The sequence below is a fragment of the Nyctereutes procyonoides genome, unplaced genomic scaffold, assembly GCF_905146905.1.
Source record: "Nyctereutes procyonoides isolate TBG_1078 unplaced genomic scaffold, NYPRO_anot_genome, whole genome shotgun sequence".
Classification (NCBI taxonomy): Eukaryota; Metazoa; Chordata; class Mammalia; order Carnivora; family Canidae; genus Nyctereutes; species Nyctereutes procyonoides.
Window position 1 is genome coordinate 48,242,835 of NW_026575043.1, and position 18,350 is coordinate 48,261,184.

An 18,350-nucleotide genomic window follows, 5' to 3' on the forward strand; every position below is an offset into this window, starting at 1 on the left:
GTGGCAGGATACAAAATCAATGCCCAGAAATCAATGGCATTTCTTTTTTTTTTTTTTTTCTTCTTTTTTTTTTATTTTTTTTAATTATTTATTTATGATAGTCACAGAGAGAGAGAGAGAGGCAGAGACAAGGCAGAGACATAGGCAGAGGGAGAAGCAGGCTCCATGCACCGGGAGCCTGACGTGGGATTCGATCCCGGGTCTCCAGGATCGCGCCCTGGGCCAAAGGCAGGCGCCAAACCGCTGCGCCACCCAGGGATCCCATCAATGGCATTTCTATACACTAACAATGAGACTGAAGAAAGAGAAATTAAGGAGTCAATCCCATTTACAATTGCACCCAAAAGCATAAGATACCTAGGAATAAACCTAACCAAAGAGGTAAAGGATCTATACCCTAAAAACTATAGAACACTTCTGAAAGAAATTGAGGAAGACACAAAGAGATGGAAAAATATTCCATGCTCATGGATTGGAAGAATTAATATTGTGAAAATGTCAATGTTACCCAGGGCAATTTACACGTTTAATGCAATCCCTATCAAAATACCATGGACTTTCTTCAGAGAGTTGGAACAAATTATTTTAAGATTTGTGTGGAATCAGAAAAGACCCCGAATAGCCAGGGGAATATTAAAAAAGAAAACCATAGCTGGGGGCATCACAATGCCAGATTTCAGGTTGTACTACAAAGCCGTGGTCATCAAGACAGTGTGGTACTGGCACAAAAACAGACACATAGATCAATGGAACAGAATAGAGAATCCAGAAGTGGACCCTCCCCTCAACTTTATGGTCACCTAATATTCGACAAAGCAGGAAAGACTATCCACTGGAAAAAAGACAGTCTCTTCAATAGATGGTGCTGGGAAAATTGGACATCCACATGCAGAAGAAGGAAACTAGACCACTCTCTTACACCACACACAAAGATAAACTCAAAATGGATGAAAGATCTGAATGTGAGACAAGATTCCATCCAAATCCTAGAGGTGAACACAGGCAACACCCTTTTTGAACTTGGCCACAGTAACTTCTTTTAAGATACATCCATGAAGGCAAGAGAAACAAAAGCAAAAATGAGCTATTGAGACTTCATCAAGATAAGAAGCTTTTGCACAGCAAAAGAAACGTCAACAAAACTAAAAGACAACCTACAGAATGGGAGAAGATATTTGCAAATGATGTACAGATAAAGGGCTAGTATCGAAGATCTATAAAGAACTTATTAAACTCAACAGCAAAGAAACAAACAATCCAATCATGAAATGGGCAAAAGACATGAACAGAAATCTCACAAAGGAAGACATAGACATGGCCAGCAAGCACATGAGAACATGCTCCGCATCACTTGCCATCAGGGAAATACAAATCAAAACCACAGTGAGATACCACCTCACACCAGTGAGAATGGGGAAAATTAACAAGGCAGGAAACAACAAATGTTGGAAAGGATGTGGAGAAAGGGGAACCCTCTTGCACTGTTGGTGGGAATGTGAACTGGTGCAGCCACTCTGGAAAACTGTGTGGAGGTTCCTCAAAGAGTTAAAAATAGACCTGCCCTACGACCCAGCAACTGCACTGCTGGGGATTTACCCCAAAGATACAGATGCAATGAAACGCCGGGACACCTGCACCCCGATGTTTCTAGCAGCAATGTCCACAGTAGCCAAACTGTGGAAGGAGCCTCGGGGTCCATCGAAAGATGACTGGATAAAGAAGCTGTGGTCTATGTACACAATGGAATATTACTCAGCCATTAGAACTGACAAATACCCACCATTTGCTTCAATGTGGATGGAACTGGAGGGTATTATGCTGAGTGAAATAAGTCAATCGGAGAAGGACAAACATTATATGGTCTCATTCATTTGGGGAATATAAAAAATAGTGAAAGGGAATAAAGGGGAAAGGAGAAAGAATGAGTGGGAAATATCAGAAAGGGAGACAGAACATGAGAGACTCCTAACTCTGGGAAACGAACTAGGGGTGGTAGAAAGGGAGGTGAGTGGGTGGGTGGGAGGTGGGGGTGACGGGCAGTGAGGGGGGCATTTGATGGGATGAGCCCTGGGTGTTATTCTATATTTTGGCAAATTGAACACCAATAAAAAAGTTTATATATATATATATGTAAACTACATTTTGGGTGATCAGTATCTTACTGGGCATCTATCTGAAGAGTAAAAGTCCAGGACAGATTTGTACTTTTGTACAAAATCAGACGCTGTGAATGGATTGTCTGGCATAGCCTCAGTGGTAACTTTGGCCTTCAATTGTTTGTAGTGTTCTGCTGACCCTTGTGTTTATTGTAGCAAATCATCTGGTATGGAGACTTGAAGACTCTTAGTTTTTTTTTTTTTTTTTTTTTTTCCTGCCCTTGGATCTGGGCTGGCGTTGTGAACTGTTTTCTTTTCTTTTTTCTTTTCTTTTCTTTTCTTTTCTCTTTCTTCTTTCTTTCTTTCTTTCTTTTTTTTTTTTTTTAAGATTTTATTTATTCCTGAGAGACAGAGAGAGAGAGAGAAGCAGAGACACAGGCAGAGGGAGAAGCAGGCTCCATGCAGGGAGCCTGACATGGGACTCAATCCCGGGTCTCCAGGATCAGGCCCTGGGCCGAAGGCAGGCTCTAAACCTCTGAGCCACCCGGGCTGCCCCAAGACTCTTAGTTTTTGACCTTTGAACCTCTTGCTTTTGGAACCTCTTGACTTGGTACCATTTTTAAAAGTCCAGAAGTGTTTTCTGAAAGTGCCCAAGTCCTGTTCTTTACTGTATGTCTAAGCTCAACAGCAAGATGATCGATTCAGCTTGGGTTTCCATATGCAATCCATATTTCCCGTGGGCTCCATTCATAACAGAATGAGTGACTTGACCCCAGTGGGATAGTTTTGGGATCGGGATATCATCTTGGGACAGCCAAATTTAAATTTGGTCAGCAAATTTCCAAGTTCTCTCAGTGGTGGATGCTTGGAATTTTTAGTATGGTAATGTGGAATCATGTTGGGTCAAGTTTGATTAGTTTCTTTGATAAGGACCCAGTCTATTTAGAGGTTTGTCATTTCGTATCTATTTTGTCCCATGTTCTAGAGGCTGCTGGCTAGCAGCTGTTGTAATTTTTGTCACTTGTCTTCTCAATCAACCCTGGTTTTGAAGAAATGAAAAGTTGTTTGACTCAGAAAAGACTAATCTACTTTTGGCGGGGGTTTTCAGCTCAGGAAATTGGATCTTCTGAATAGGAGCAAAGAATACACATCTTTTTGCCTTTTAAGAGATGGTTCTTCTTTTTCTGAACTATTTTCCTGGTCATTCAAAAATAGAATCTTCAGGAATAGTTGCAAAATATTAAATGGTGGTCAGTTTGTGAGCTTTTAAAAGTTGCCAGCTGATGCTATATGTTTGACTTTTTCATTCTCAAACTTACAAGCCATTCTGTTTTTCACATCTCTACTGAAGCCAGGTTAGAACATTTCTAACTGCGATGTGTCATCATAAATATGCAATGTTCTTATTTTAAGATGTTTCCGTTCTAAAAGCATGAGTACTTCTGTTGTTATCGGTGAATTGTTTTTTTTTTTTTTTGATATTTAAGACGTTTTTAATGGCAATATATATTTAAAACAGACATAAACATTAGCAATCACCCACATATCCAGGGCCTGTGGAGAACCAGGTTGGGATGAGTGGGTGAGCTTTAGGCAGCCAGGTGGCTCCTGTGGGCTCTTCTAGGACTGAGACTGGTAGCTTTCAATCTGTTGTGAAGTTGGGGGAAATAAAGTCTGGATGTTAGCTGCCACCCCTTCTAATGTTGGTCTTCTTAAAGGTTCATAAGTCTTTTTCCAGGGATTGCAGGGCAAATGGAACCTAACTTCTCAAATTGTCCAGCATCTGGTTGACTCTCTACTCCGTGTGAGATGCCATGTGAATGGGGGAGACTCCCAGAGGATGCAGAGCCCTTGGGGAGGACATGCTAGTCACTGGCTTCCCCAGGGGTCTCTGTTGTGGGGTTAACTTGATGCCGGGCAGGATCTTTACTGGGCCAGCTTGCGGCCTCTGCAGGATGTGCAGATGCTCAATGTCTCACTTGACTAGAGCTTTCTTCTAATTCTGGACGAAAAGCAAACAGGAGTTTGGAGGAGGATGGAGAGAATTCACATCCCAAATTGGCTTCTGGAATGCAGTAGTTGGAGAGATTTAGTATTTTTTAAGATGTTTATTTGGATCTTGCCTCTTTCCAGAAAGGATTTGAGACAACTTAAAACAAAAGTTAATTATAGCCTGGTTCCCAAAATGGGAAATCAGAGCAAAGGACAGGAAGGGAACCGAGTAAGAGTTGACATGACTACAAAGATGGTCGAAGTGTGTCCCTGCTTCTCCCAGCCAGAGAGGGAAGGACCATGGAGTGAAAGGGCAGGGAAAGAAGGCACTTGACTGGCAGTGGAAGACCTCATTGGTGCCAGGCGCAGTATTGTGAGGCAGTTGGTCTCACCCCAGTTTACAGCAGGTGAAACTGAAAAGCAGAGAGCTGAAGTCACTAGGCTGCAGTTTGAAGCCACCTGGGCCAATTGGCCTGAAAGCTGCATGTTGACTCAGAATATCACACTTAGTTATCATCAGAAGGAAGAAGGATTTCAGTTCCTGAAGTGGAAGAAATCTTTTGCTATTCAAACATTTTTTCTGAGGCTATACTTTCTATTCTTTTTTAAAAATTAAAAAAAATTTAATTTAAGATTTTATTTATTTATTAGAGCATGGGAGGGGTGGAGGAGCAGAGGGAGAGGGACAAGCAGGGACTGCACAGAGTGCAGAGCCCAACATGGGGCTCGATCTCAAGACCCTGAGATCATGACCTGAGCTGAAATCAAGAGTTGGACACTCAACTGACTGAGGCACCCAGGCACCCCTATATTCTTTTTCCAGATTTTTTCACTATGTGTATATTAACAAATGTAATAATGTTTTTTAATCACAAAAAGAGGTTGTACTTTATTCTGTATAGCATGTCACTTTGTATTACCAAGGGCAGCTTTCCACAGCAGTATGAATAGGCTGAGTCTGTTCATTTTTAATATCTACATCTAATCCCATTAGTTAGATATATCACATTTCAGTAGTTTCTTAATGATGGATGTTTGGGTGATTTCTAGGCTTTTCCTCCCCTGTGTTACAAACGATGCTACAGTGAATCTATGTATCTATTGATCTACAAACTACTATTAGTTCCTGTAAAATAAATTGTCAGAAGCAGAACTATGAGGTCAGAGAACATATGTTCACATTTAAATTTTTGATAGAGATGGCCAGATGACTCTTGTAGGAAAAGATTGTAGCATATTTATTGCACACCTCTTGTAGTCTGCTGGGTGCTGAGAGACATGCAAAAAGGATGCCAGAGGGTTTGTTGTCCTCTAGCAATTTCTATCTACATTGTGTACCTAATCCTAGGGAATGTCTGGGGTGAAGACTTGGGTGGGTGGGCAGGTGAGTGGGTGGATTTAATTCAACTTTTCAAGCTTGCCTTGCAAGCATTGTACATGGTGTCTGGGACTAGTCTTTCATTATATTGATTCTCTTGGGTATTGATGTAATTTCCTTAGGGCAGGGACCTCATCCTACGTGACTTACAATATGTCTCACACATCTTAGTTGCTTTGTGGAGACATTGTAATTATAACACGTCAGGCAGTATTTGAGACTCTAATTGAGACATTCCCTTTTTTGGGGTGTATGAAGAATTAATAACTTTGGCATTCTATACAGGTCATGGAGTATCAGCCTGGAGGGGACTTGCTGTCACTTTTGAATAGATATGAGGACCAATTAGACGAAAATATGATTCAGTTTTACCTAGCTGAACTGATTTTGGCTGTTCACAGCATTCATCAGATGGGATATGTACATCGGTAAGTGAGACTCTGATAGTATACTAAGAATTTGTCTGTGTCATCTAAGAATTCCCCCAAATAGAGTGACTAGATGAAGAATTTCAGCATCAAAATGATGCTCCATCCAAATTTTAACCAGTCTTAACTGCAACTGGCTGAAAGTCTATTTTCCAAAGTGGCAGACATTTCAGCTTACTCATTCAACAGTGAAATAGATCTAGAATTACAATGTTCTCAAGTTTGCTAATAAGACCTGTTAATGTAGCTGATGAGACTGAGAACTCTTGCATGGGTTCTTTGAGTTATATGGTAGAAAAACCAGATTCAATTTTCAGAAGGAACTGGCATACCACATAGGAGCAAAAGACCATGGAGTTGTACTTCTGCCCTCACCCATTAGTAATTTACAAAGGTGTTCTAGCAAGTTCTCAGTTGAAAAGTATCTCTTTAACATCCTCACTCATGTGATGTTTTACATACATTGGAGGATGTTGTGGGAATGGAACCATGGTTCCACTAGCTACATGACCTTGGGGAAGTCCCCTTGTTGCTTTTGATAGTTTTCCTGTTGTAAAATGTGTGTCTCTAGGAGAGATAATCCATCTAAATAGTTTATTTAGTTATTTTTATTTATTTATTTTTAAATAGTTTATATTTGTTCCCTTCCTCTTCTTGCCTCCTTCTCTATCCCTTTCTCCTCCCCTCTCCTTTTCCTTCTTCCCCTTCTTTTTCTTACTTAAATTTGTTTTGCAGAATGTTTGCTTATTGTTTATATCCATAAATAGGGAGGGTTATTTGGTAGAATCTATTTACTTATTTAGAAAGGTTTTATTTATTTCTTTATTTGAGAGAGAGAGAGAGAGCATGAGCAGGGGTGGGGGGAAAAGGGAAATGGAGCTCTATCCCAGGACCCTGGGATCATGACCTGAGCCGAAGGTAGACCCTTAACTGCCTGAGCCACCCAGGCACTCCTGTATAGCAGAATTTAGACACTGAGTTTCTTGGCTGAATCAGTATCCAAGGTTAGCAGTTGCTTGCTGATTGGCATGAAGAAGACAACACTAATTTGTGGCCCTGATTTTCTTAGAGACATCAAACCTGAGAACATTCTCATTGACCGAACAGGACACATCAAGCTTGTGGATTTTGGATCAGCGGCTAAAATGAACTCAAATAAGATGGTAACAAAATGGAATAAAATGACTTAGTAGAGATTATGCTACAAGGTGTTCTGTGGTCCTCATAAGTTTGGAAAATAAGGGCTAGCTTTGAGTGACATTTTGCAATCTTCAACTGTCAGTGTATGACATGGTTTTTCTGAGGGTGGAAGTGGGGATGGAGACATAGAGCTGTTTCCCAGACTTGCTTGACTGTGGCATCCTGTTAACACTGTACAAAACATTTTTAGGAGCATCCTTATAATTTGGTTAAAACATAAAGGGAAATGCTTATTTTGTTTTTCTTTTTTTTTTTATTTTTATTTATTTATGATAGTCACACACACACAGAGAGAGAGAGGCAGAGATATAGGCAGAGGGAGAGCAGGCTCCATGCACCGGGAGCCTGACGTGGGATTCGATCCCGGGTCTCCAGGATCGCGCCCTGGGCCAAAGGCAGGCGCTAAACTGCTGTGCCACCCAGGGATCCCTTATTTTGTTTTTCTTTTCATTTTCCTTGCTTATTATAGATTATCTTCTATAATCTTATTTATCTCACATCTCTGTTTTCTATTCAGCAAAATTGAAACAAATCACTGGCACATTTGAACCAAATATCCTTAAGCATTAAGAACCAACTGCTCAGAATGTCATTTCGAAGTCCTGGACCTTTGGTAAAAATTAAGCTGTATTCCACATGCTAAATAGGAAGGCAACAGGGTATCTGCTGAGATTAAGAGCAAGAATACTTGAGGAAAAAGATGACAAAGTAAAAATATGTATATAGATTTAAAAATCCTAATAAAATTGGTATATATTAAAATGGAATTTTCATGTCAACTATGCAGAGGAAAAAAAAAAAGATCTAAGAGAAAATCAAGTTAGATTTTAAGACTTCTTTTACAACAGAACCATTTGGTGACCTGGGCAAAGTTTTAGGAACTTGGCCTTTTATTCATTCTAAGTAAAATACTGATTCTAGTTAAAATGCACAAATTAAGAGGTTACAAAGGTTACTCTTGAAAATGCCCTCCTTCTCAACTTCTGAGAGTTAAGTCCTTATAAAGGGAAATGTGTAAAATTGCCTTTTTTTCCTCAAGTTCCTTGGAGGAAAGGTGGATGTTGTTAGGTTGATATTAGGAAAAGGTTTGGGATTATGTGAACTCCTTGTACTCTAGAGTTAACTAGACTGAGGCCTGTAGACCTAAGGCTCACTTTACTTGGTGTTCAGATCCTTGGAAAAAGTCTGTCTATGCATTGTTTTTCCCCCCACTCCAAATTATGTTCTTATAATTGATTCCACTTGATCATTACAATGGGAATTAGATTATAAGATCAGAGCATTTCATGTTTTAAAAATTATGGGCAATTCAGAAATAGTCATGAAAACCTAGTTGTCGAATTTAGTGGAATAAAGCACAGGAAAAAGTTAAGTTCTGCAAAGTTTTATCATTTAGTATTCAAAAACTTGTACTTTGCATGAATGACCCTAATTACCTCATGCATCTAGAAATAAACTGAAGCATAGATATAAACTGAAGCATAGATACATTGTCTGATAATTGAAGTGTAAGTACATAGCTCTGGATACCATGTACATTGACATTTTGCTCTGGATAATTCTTTTTTTTTTTTTTTTAGATTTACTTACTTACTTACTTACTTACCTACTTATTTATTTATTTATTCATTCATTCATTCATTCATTTATTTATTTATTTATTTATTTATTTATTTATTTATTTATTTATTTATTTATGAGAGACAGAGAGAGAGGCAGAGACACAGGAGGAAGGAGAAGCAGGCTCCATGCCAGGAGCCCGACGTGGGACTTGATCCCGGGACCCCAGGATAATTCTTTATTGTGGGGGACTATCCTGTGTATTATAGGATATTTAGCTGTATTCTTGGCCTTTCTCTACTAGATGCCAATAACACCCTCCCCTCCAGTTGTGAAAACCAGAAGTGTCTCCAGGCTTTGCTAAGTATTCCATGGGGGACAAAATCACCCCTGGTTGAGAACCATTGCATGTCAGGTGAGGAACGTTAGAAAGCTTGTTAATGAGAGCCAGGACTATATATTTGCAACAAGAAAACCTCCTTGGAAAACTAGATTATGATCCAAAGTCATTGCTTGAGAAACAAATGGAAATAAAGAGTAAGGCCCTATCTCTGCATCTGGAATCAATCTTTTTGAGTCCTGACTTAGGGAGACTGGACTTTCATTTCAAATTTCTGCTTTTCAGTGCTTTAGACTAATCCTTTCAGTTTTTCTAATTGGAACAACCTTCACTTCAGGCACAGAGCCCTCCGGAGTCACCCAGGTTTATTTGCAGCTTAGCACTCATCCCCTGATTATTCTGGTGAAGGAGATAGGGCATTGAGTTCTGCATACTTGAGAGTGGTGCATCTCCTCTTTTCTTGGATAAAGAATTGCCCCTCCAGAACTTTGTGTTTTTAGGGCCAGAATGTGATAAGCACATAAGTAGGAAGGAATTTTTAGTATTGTTTTAAGTGAAAAGGCCCTTTAATTATAGATTAGTAATCTACAATCTGGATGAAGTCAAGTATGGATATAGAATCATACTTTTTATTTGTATTTTTGATCAATGGAAGTGGGTTAAACATATTTAAGATTTTATTTATTAAGATTTTAATTAAGATCTATTTATAAAGATTTTATTTATTTGAGAAAGAGTGCACAAAAGGAGGAGGGGAGAGGGAGGTAGGAGGGGGAAAGAATCTCAAGCAGATTCTGCACTGAGCATGGAGCTTATTGCCTGTTGACAGGGCTTAGTCTCATGACTCTGAGATCATGATGTGAGTTGAAACCAAGAGTTGGATGCTCAACCCACTGAGCCACCAAGGCATCCCAACAGGTGTTTCTTTTAAACAGAATGTTTTATAGGCCTAAAGGAGGTTCTGAATATTTTTTGTACTCAAAATATATACAATATAATCTACATTTACTGAAATTCACGTATGTGACTCACTCAAAATCAGTCCTTTCCCCTACCACTCTTAAATATTATTTGTGAATGTTAGATATTTGTGACACTTGGATCTGTTGATTTTTTACATCTTCCATTGTCATTATGTTAAGCTTCTTAGCATGTTGCTTTGAAGTATTCTTACTAATAAAGGGGACCATACTGCTTAGAGGTTTGGGTGTTGAGCTGAGATATACCATTTACCTGCTGCTATGTGCTGTCTGCCCTTAGGGTACCCACTTTATCTTATTAGAATCTCAGAGTGGCAACTACGGAACTCTTTCAACCTTTCTCTTTTTTTTTTTTCTTTCAACCCTTCTCATTCAGCTCTCACACAAATACTTGTAAGGAGATTATAAATAAAGAGCAGTATAGTGTATTAAGTGTTAATTAATCAGCCTCATTGAGCAGCTGAAAATCCATGGGCGATAGCCTTTAGTGAGATTTATGTAGGAGTGAAAAGATTTTATCCTTTTTCCCCAAGAGGAACAACATAGTGATACCATTCCTGGTCCCCAACCCCTCATCTCACCCCGGCTTCTGCAGGTGGATGTTTCCGCCCTGTGTAGCCACATGGGGAAAGTTAGGTTGAAATAGTTTTATGTTTAAGCATTTAATGGAAAGAAGACTGGGAGGCCGCAGACAGTGGTTTTCTTCTCTCTGCTTGTAAAGAAATCTAAGTTAATCCTTTATTGTTTCTTTTCTTAACCTCTTTATCTCCTGAAATATGACTAGACATAAATGTGTATAATCGCATACCTGTTGTGGGGCAGGAATTAGGGAGTTATCTGACTTTTCTTGGATAAATCTCATCATGAGTTTGAAAATGAGGCATTGATGGCTTAACACCCCTTGCTGGGTCATGCTGATAAACTCCACCCAGTCAAGTTCCTTTTGACTCTTTACTCGTGAACAAGTGACCAAGCCCTGTGTGCTGCAAACAAGGAGAACTGAATATTCTCAGTCCAGTGTGATGATAAAAACCAACAAGTGCAAACGATGCATATTTAAGGATTGTGTAGTAATAGTTCTGCAAGGTAATTAAAAAGGATAAGCATTTAATGATGACATTAGTTTTTCTTCTCTTGTTTTCATATCTAAAAAATATTTTTATTTCTCATTGTCAGTATTGAGGATTTTTACCAAATCCCTGTAGTTTAATCCTAATCCTGTTCTGAGCTCATTAACATTTACACACATATAAAAAGAAGTCTTAGGATAGGCTCCCCAGCATCAAGGTTTTCCCTTGACTTAAGCTGCTTTCCAAGTTTAAGGTACCCTGTCTTAGAACAGATATTGTCTCCTTTCTCCCCTCTTTTGTCCATCAGCAATGGCTTGTGACTTTCTTGGGTAGTGTGACCATCTAGCTTTTCCCAGTAGGTACTTGCAATGAAAATTCTTTTTTTTCTTTCTTCTTCTTCTTCTTCTTCTTCTTCTTCTTCTTCTTCTTCTTCTTCTTCTTCTTCTTCTTCCTCCTCCTCCTCCTCCTCCTCCTCCTCCTCCTCCTCCTTCTTCGTTTTTTTTTTTAATTTTTTTTCTTCTTCGTTTTTTAATAAAGATTTTCCTTTTTTAAAAGTAATCTCTACACCCAGTGTGGGGCTTGAACTCACAACTCCAAGATTAAGAATTGCACACTCCACTGACTGAGTTGGCCAGTTGCCCCTCAGTGGAGATTCTGTTGCCCAAAGCAATGGATGACCAGTGTCAAGAACACCAGTATCACACTGCTATCTGGAATTAGGGTTTGGAAAAACACCTAGTGGGCTTGAAAGAAGGGATGAAAAGAGAAGCAGTAGGGAGAATGGGTCTGTTTCCTATAACTGTGGGTCTTTGGGGCAGAGGGATAGTCAAGATTAAAGTTACAGTCTGGAAGAGCTTGAGTCTCCATCTCTAGGGAAGGGATATAAAACTCAGCCTTAAAAATGTGTGGCCATCCCTATAAAATCTCTAAGGTTGCTCAGGGGGCACTCAACATTCTTTAATGGGGAGAAGATTCTTTAGTGCCCATGTAACTGCTCACGCAAGAGAAGACTTTTTAAAGGCAGGGTTATTGGGCAGCCGTAGGATTATTGGTCAATACAGTATATGACTAACATCAGGCCCTGTCTGTTTTGATAGAGAAGGAGTCAGAGAGGTGATCCTTAGCCTTCAAATTTCATGAGTCATTAAGACTTCAAAACAATTTTCAAGGCTGAAAGGGTTGCTGGCTTCCTCTGTTGTCTAGGAAGGGATGGGGTTGGGGTGGGGGCAGAAAACCTTTCATCAGCATCATTTCAGAAACAAAGGGCTTATAAACACAAACAGAAGGACCGGGATGCCTGGGTGGCTTAGTGGTTGAACTGAGCCTTTGGCTCAGGTTGTGATCCCAGGGTCCTGGGTTGAGTCCTGCATCTGGCTCCTTGCAGAGAGCCTGCTTCTCCCTCTGCCTATGTCCTTGTCTCTCTCTGTGTGTCTCTCGTGAATAAATAAATAAATCTAACCCCCCCCCCCGACAGAAGGACAAATTCTCAGAAAAAAAGGACAGTTCTTTAAATGGGATATATTTAGCTTAGAAAAAGACCTAGTACACTGCCCTAACCTTTCTCTGCTAAGGTCAGGTGCCTGAGTGTCCTTGGGTTGGAGGGCTCTGAATTTCTGAACAGCGGGGAGGGAACCACAGGAATAGGAGTTGGGAGTGAGGAAAATGAGCTCATTCACCTTGGACCTCTGGTGGAAGATATTTATCATATTTTTCCCTGTGGGTGGCTCAAAGTAGGAATGTTGATTCCAGATATTTAAACTTGAGATACAAGGAGTTTGCCATATTGTTTTGCCCCAGTTATAGCTGCCAGGTTTTCAGTACTGGGTAGATTGATCTTATAGATTCATCTTTAGGATTTATTATCATTTTGCTGTTTTCATAAGTAAGAGAAGCTCTGTGTAATGTATATCAGGAAAGACCTCGTCTGTTCTAGTTATATATCCAACTGTTATTTGTGCACCCAAAGGGCATGTGTCATCAACAACTCTTGCCCTTTTGCCTTTGGATTATATTATGTGCTTTTTTTTTTTTTTTAATTAGTAAATCGTTTGCATTTTCTGACAGCATGCCACTTGACAGAAGGCTTAAGTACCTGGGAGAATAGTAATCAGTAGCAAATCAGCTTGTGTCTGAAATGTGGTTGTTGGCAATCTATTTGAGAATAATTGAAAGTTTGCCGTGTTCATTTTATTTATGGATTTCCAGGTGAGCGCCAAACTCCCGATTGGGACTCCAGATTACATGGCCCCTGAAGTGTTGACCGTGATGAATGGGGATGGGAAAGGCATCTATAGTCTAGACTGTGATTGGTGGTCAGTGGGAGTGATTGCATATGAGATGGTTTATGGAAGGTCCCCATTCACAGAGGGAACTTCGGCCAGAACCTTCAGTAACATCATGAATTTCCAGGTAAAGAGCTATTAGGAGATTTTGAAGTAATATCAAGAACTGTCATTTAAAAATGCATGACTGAACATTTGTAATGTAAATCAGCAGTGCCAGATAATAACAATAGCAAATACTTATAAAGCACTTTGGGCTAAAAGCTGCTCTAAACGCTTTAGTAATTGTATTTTATTGACTCTCAGCTGCCAGTCATTGTAAGCCTATGCCATTATTTTAGGTACTATTAAAAAAGAACTGTTGCCAATTAATCTATCATTTCATTGATTATAAAATGCATTTTGATTTTAGTGCTGTTAAGGTAATAACTGGGTCTTAGACTTGCAATATAGTTCATTAACTTGGCTAATCCTCAAACAATGTAAGAGGTAGATATTCTTTTCATTTCACAGATGAGGAAACCAAGGCCAAAATGGTTAAGTAACTAACTTACCTAGAGTGACAGGCAGTCTGCCTTTAATATTATGCTGTGTTCTTTCTCAGTACTCTTAGCTGTTGAATATGTTAGTAAAATCATATGGGTATAGGGATTAGAATTATAGGAATATATATGAAATGGAATTAAAACTCTTTTCTAATAATTGTACGTTCCAGTATACTAAGCCCATTTCTTAAGGATATGATTAAATATGTATGTTTTAGGCAAAAGGGAAACTTCATAGGTTTTTCTAACTCAATCTCATCTTTCTGGAATACTTAATACATATTTTCACGTGTATAATACATATTTTATATGCTTAATACATACATATAATATTACTTGTTATTCTCGAGTCTCCTCTGGGGTTAAAGTTTTCCTTTGCATGATTCTTGGGGCCAATTTATCTCCTTCATTTCAGTCTGCTATTCAGTAATGAGTGAGTTGCACTAGGCACGGTTAGTAAACTGGGTTTGCAGTGATGAGCAAGGAAAAGGCTCTCTCTGCCTTCTTTCCCTGTTATCACACAGAAATCACAGTGCTCTGTGTTTGTGCAGAAGTAGATTGCAGAGGGAGCATGGTGGGGGCAGTGATAGGGTGGAAGAGGGGTGCGGGCTGGGGAGGGCGTTCTAGGCAGAGAGAACAGCATGATTTGTTCAGGCAGCTTTAAATAGCTCATCATTGTTGGACAGCAAAGAGCGAGATGGGGAGTGTAGCTACAAGAGACAGAGAGGAGCGGGGTCAAATCATGAAGGATATTGAACCCTTGCAAAGGAACGAGGCCTATTGATGTGAACAGGCCATTTATTTTGGGAACATGCCTTTGGTCCAAAGTTAAGAGGGCACAAAACTTCCTTCTTTTAAACAAACAAAAAAAAAAAAAAGGAAACTTGCATATATGAGAAATACTTTTTTAACTTTGGAACATGAGAAGTGGAGTCTGCTAAGAGGGTGCTTATTCTATTTTATTGTATTTTATTTCTTGGAATAGCGGTTTTTGAAGTTTCCAGATGACCCCAAAGTTAGTGGTGAATTACTTGATCTGATTCAGAGTTTGCTGTGTGGCCAGAAAGAGAGACTGAAGTTTGAAGGCCTGTGCTGCCACCCTTTCTTCTCTAAAATTGACTGGAATAACATTCGTAACTGTAAGTAGAGCCACAGTCCTTCACTTCTGGTGTTGGAATTGAGTGTAAACACTTAGGAATGATCTGCAATTGTTCTGTCCCACAGAAGGTGGTATAAATTATAGAAATAAGGGCTTTAATTATCTACAGGGGATAGAAAAGGCTAATGATGGAGCCGTCGGTAAGTGATAATTCTTCTCCAAAATTGTTTGCACAGACCGGGGTTATTTATCAAACTCTCTGCTTACATGGCCTTCAGAACATCATCCCTCAGTGAGTTAAAAGGGCAGACTGATGGAGTTCAAGTGTTGTCACTCGCTTTGACAGTTTCTTCTCAGAGGAAAAGCAAGCGTAGGTATATCCTTCAGAGGTTAGGAAAAAAGACTCAAAAATGAGGCAAAGCGTGAGGTTGCTCTGCGAATGGCCAAGCCTGCAGCAGAACCATAAATGTCTCTCTGTGTTCATTTGTTTTCCTCGAGAATATTTGTCTTTGCTCACAGGTTTATAAAATCTATAATGTAGATGCACAGTGGAGTCATTCATATACTTGTCTCTTTGGGGTTATTTAGTGCAAACGAAATTCATTAAAAACAGAGACCTGATTTATTATCAACAAAACCCAAATGCTTTTTTGTTTGTTTGTTTTACAAATTGGTAATTTGTTGTTGTTGTTAAACCTTTTTTATTTTTGGATGTGTTGGTGATTGAATGTGACCCAGTGATTAGCACAGTAGAACCAGTAGGAAAGCAGTTGGTCTGTGTTTTATCTTTGGTGATGAGGGGACGTGGGGAGTGGAATCCATTTCTAAGATGTCAAAACTAGGCTTCTAGTTGGAGGCATGTTGTCATAATGTATGAGTTGGGTTAAGATCCAGTGTTGTCCAGTTAAAAGTCATTTTGATGGTTTCTCTAATGTGCGCAAATATTTAAATAGACTACATTTTTATAAATCTTAGCAATTCTTTTTCTTTCTGGATGTTACTTAATTTTTCTAATCTTTAGGCATCAGCCCCCAAATTTCCAAGGTTCAGGGCTTTTAATCAACAGTATATTTTCAAGCCTGTCTTCTTTTTCTGCCTTTAGAAAGATTTGATACAGTTTCCAATAGATACAATTCATATACTCAGTCTTTTCTTGCCTTCCCTTTGTATTTCTATAGTCTTCTTAAATGAGCAGTTAACGTTTCTATGCATGAACTTACCGATTATGTCTTAAAAACCTGTCTCCACTCAAGTGAGCCAGTGAGTGGTGATGAATTACCCCAGTAACTTTGAGTTTTGGTACACCTTGATGTTGTTTTTGATATTGTGTCCGAATTCCCAGGTTTTGTCCTAGTCTTTTTCTTCCAGGCTGTTTTATAGGCTCTAGGCTTATTGGGTTTAACAAGTGTAACTCCTGTTCTGTAAATTACACAGTGCCTGTAGAGGATACATGTCAGTGTGGATTGTGGCTCATGCTGTCTATCACAAGGCCCATCTTTTAGGGGTGCCAGAGTGGCGCTGTTGATTAAGCATCTAACTCATGGTTTTGGCTCAGGTCTGATCTCAGGGTCATGAGATTGAGCCCTACGTTGGGCTCTATGCTCCGTGCAGAGTCTGCTTGGGTTTTTCTCCCCTCTCACTGGGTCCCTCCCCCTGTTATCTCTCTCTAAAATAAAATACATAAAATCTTTAAACAAACAAAACAAGGCCCATATTTTAGGAGGTCCTGGTTTTCTTTGGGGTGAGATGACATTGTAATGGGTCACTGCACACTTGCTGCTTTCATACTTACCCTGCCTCCTGTGGCTATCTACTTCGAATTTTCCATGTCCTAATACATATCCACTTTTTTTTTTCTTCTTATTTTTTTAAAGGTTTTATTTTTAAGCAATCTCTATACCCAACATGGGGCTTGAACACACAACCCTGAGACCAAGAGCCAGGAGCTAATTGCACACTCCACTAACTGAGCCAGAGAGATGCCCAATTTTTCCTTATTTTTAACACATGTGCATGTGTCACCCTCCACTCCCACCCCCACCCCCACCATTTTGTATCATGGAATTCTCATCCATCTGCATCCTGATTTTTTTTTTTGAGGTTATTTTTTTAAGTAAAAATTGTATATATTTAAGGTGTACAATGTGATGATTTGATGTACATATACATGGTGAAGTGATTACTGTAGTCAAGCTAATGATCACATCCATCTTCTCACAGTTACCATTTTTTCCTTTTCTGTGTTGAGAGCACCTGTAATCTACTCTCTTAGCAAATTGCTTGTGTTCAGTATAGTGTTATTAACCATAGTCATCATGCTGCGTATTGGATCTACTTATTTATCCTCTATAACTCCAACTTCATACCCTTTGACCACTATTTCTCCATTTCCCCTGCCTCCCTGTCTGGTAGCCATCCTATTCTCTGCTTCCATGCATTTAACTCTCAGATTTCACAGAAAAGTGAGCTCATGTAGTTTTTTCTCTCTCTGTGCCTATATTATTTCCCTTAGCATAATGTCCTCCAGGTTCATCCATGTTGCTGCAAATGGCAGGATTTCCATCTTTTTTTTTTTTTTTTTTTTTTTAAGGCTGAAAGATATTACCTTGTGTGGTTTATATACCACAACTTTATCCAGTCATCCATTGATTGGCACTTAGATTGTTTCTGTATCTTGATTGTGAATAATGCTGCCATAAACATGAGAGCACAGATATCTCTTTGAGGTGCTGATTTAATTTTTTTGGGGTATACAACCAGAAGAGGGATTATTGGGTCATGTGGTAGTTCTATTTTTAGTTTTTGAGCAACCTTTATACTGTTTTGCATAGTGCTGTAACAACATTCCTACCAACACCATACAAGGATTCCCTTTACTCCATGTTCTTGCCAACACTTGTCTTTTTTTTTTTTTCCCTCCAAATAGGCTCCATGCTGGGTGTGGAGCCCAGTGTGGGGCCCAAACCCATGACCCTGAGATTAAGACTGGAGTGAGATCAAGAGTCAGATACTCAACCAGCTGAGCCACTCAGGTGCCCCTCTTTTGTCTTTTGGATACTAGTCATCCTAACAGGTGTAGTGCTATCTTATTGTGGTTTTGATTTGCATTTCCCTGATGATGAGCGATGTTCAGCACCTTTTCATATACCTGTTGGCTGTCTGTATGTCTTCTTTAGAAAAATATTTTTTCATGTCCTTTGCCTTAAGTCTTGATTCTCAAAAATCTCAATGGTTTTTATGGATTTCTAACTCTCAGTATAGTGGCTCTGAAGTGTTGTGAAATATGTTTGCCTTAAAACATTTCTCTTAATTTTAATAAACCTTTTACTTTGGAATAGATTTATAGAGAAGTTGCAAAGATTGCACAGAGAATTCCCAAT

The 18,350-nt window shown here is 39.3% G+C and overlaps 1 protein-coding gene across 1 annotated transcript in view; it reads left to right on the forward strand.

The window, feature by feature from the left end:
- CIT (citron rho-interacting serine/threonine kinase) overlaps window positions 1-18,350 on the forward strand; it is a 164,051-nt gene that overhangs the window by 28,141 nt on the left and 117,560 nt on the right. Inside the window, 4 exon segments of the mRNA XM_055322904.1 lie at window positions 5,752-5,894; window positions 6,964-7,057; window positions 13,250-13,453; window positions 14,857-15,010. Coding sequence (XP_055178879.1) covers window positions 5,752-5,894; window positions 6,964-7,057; window positions 13,250-13,453; window positions 14,857-15,010 — 595 coding nt within the window.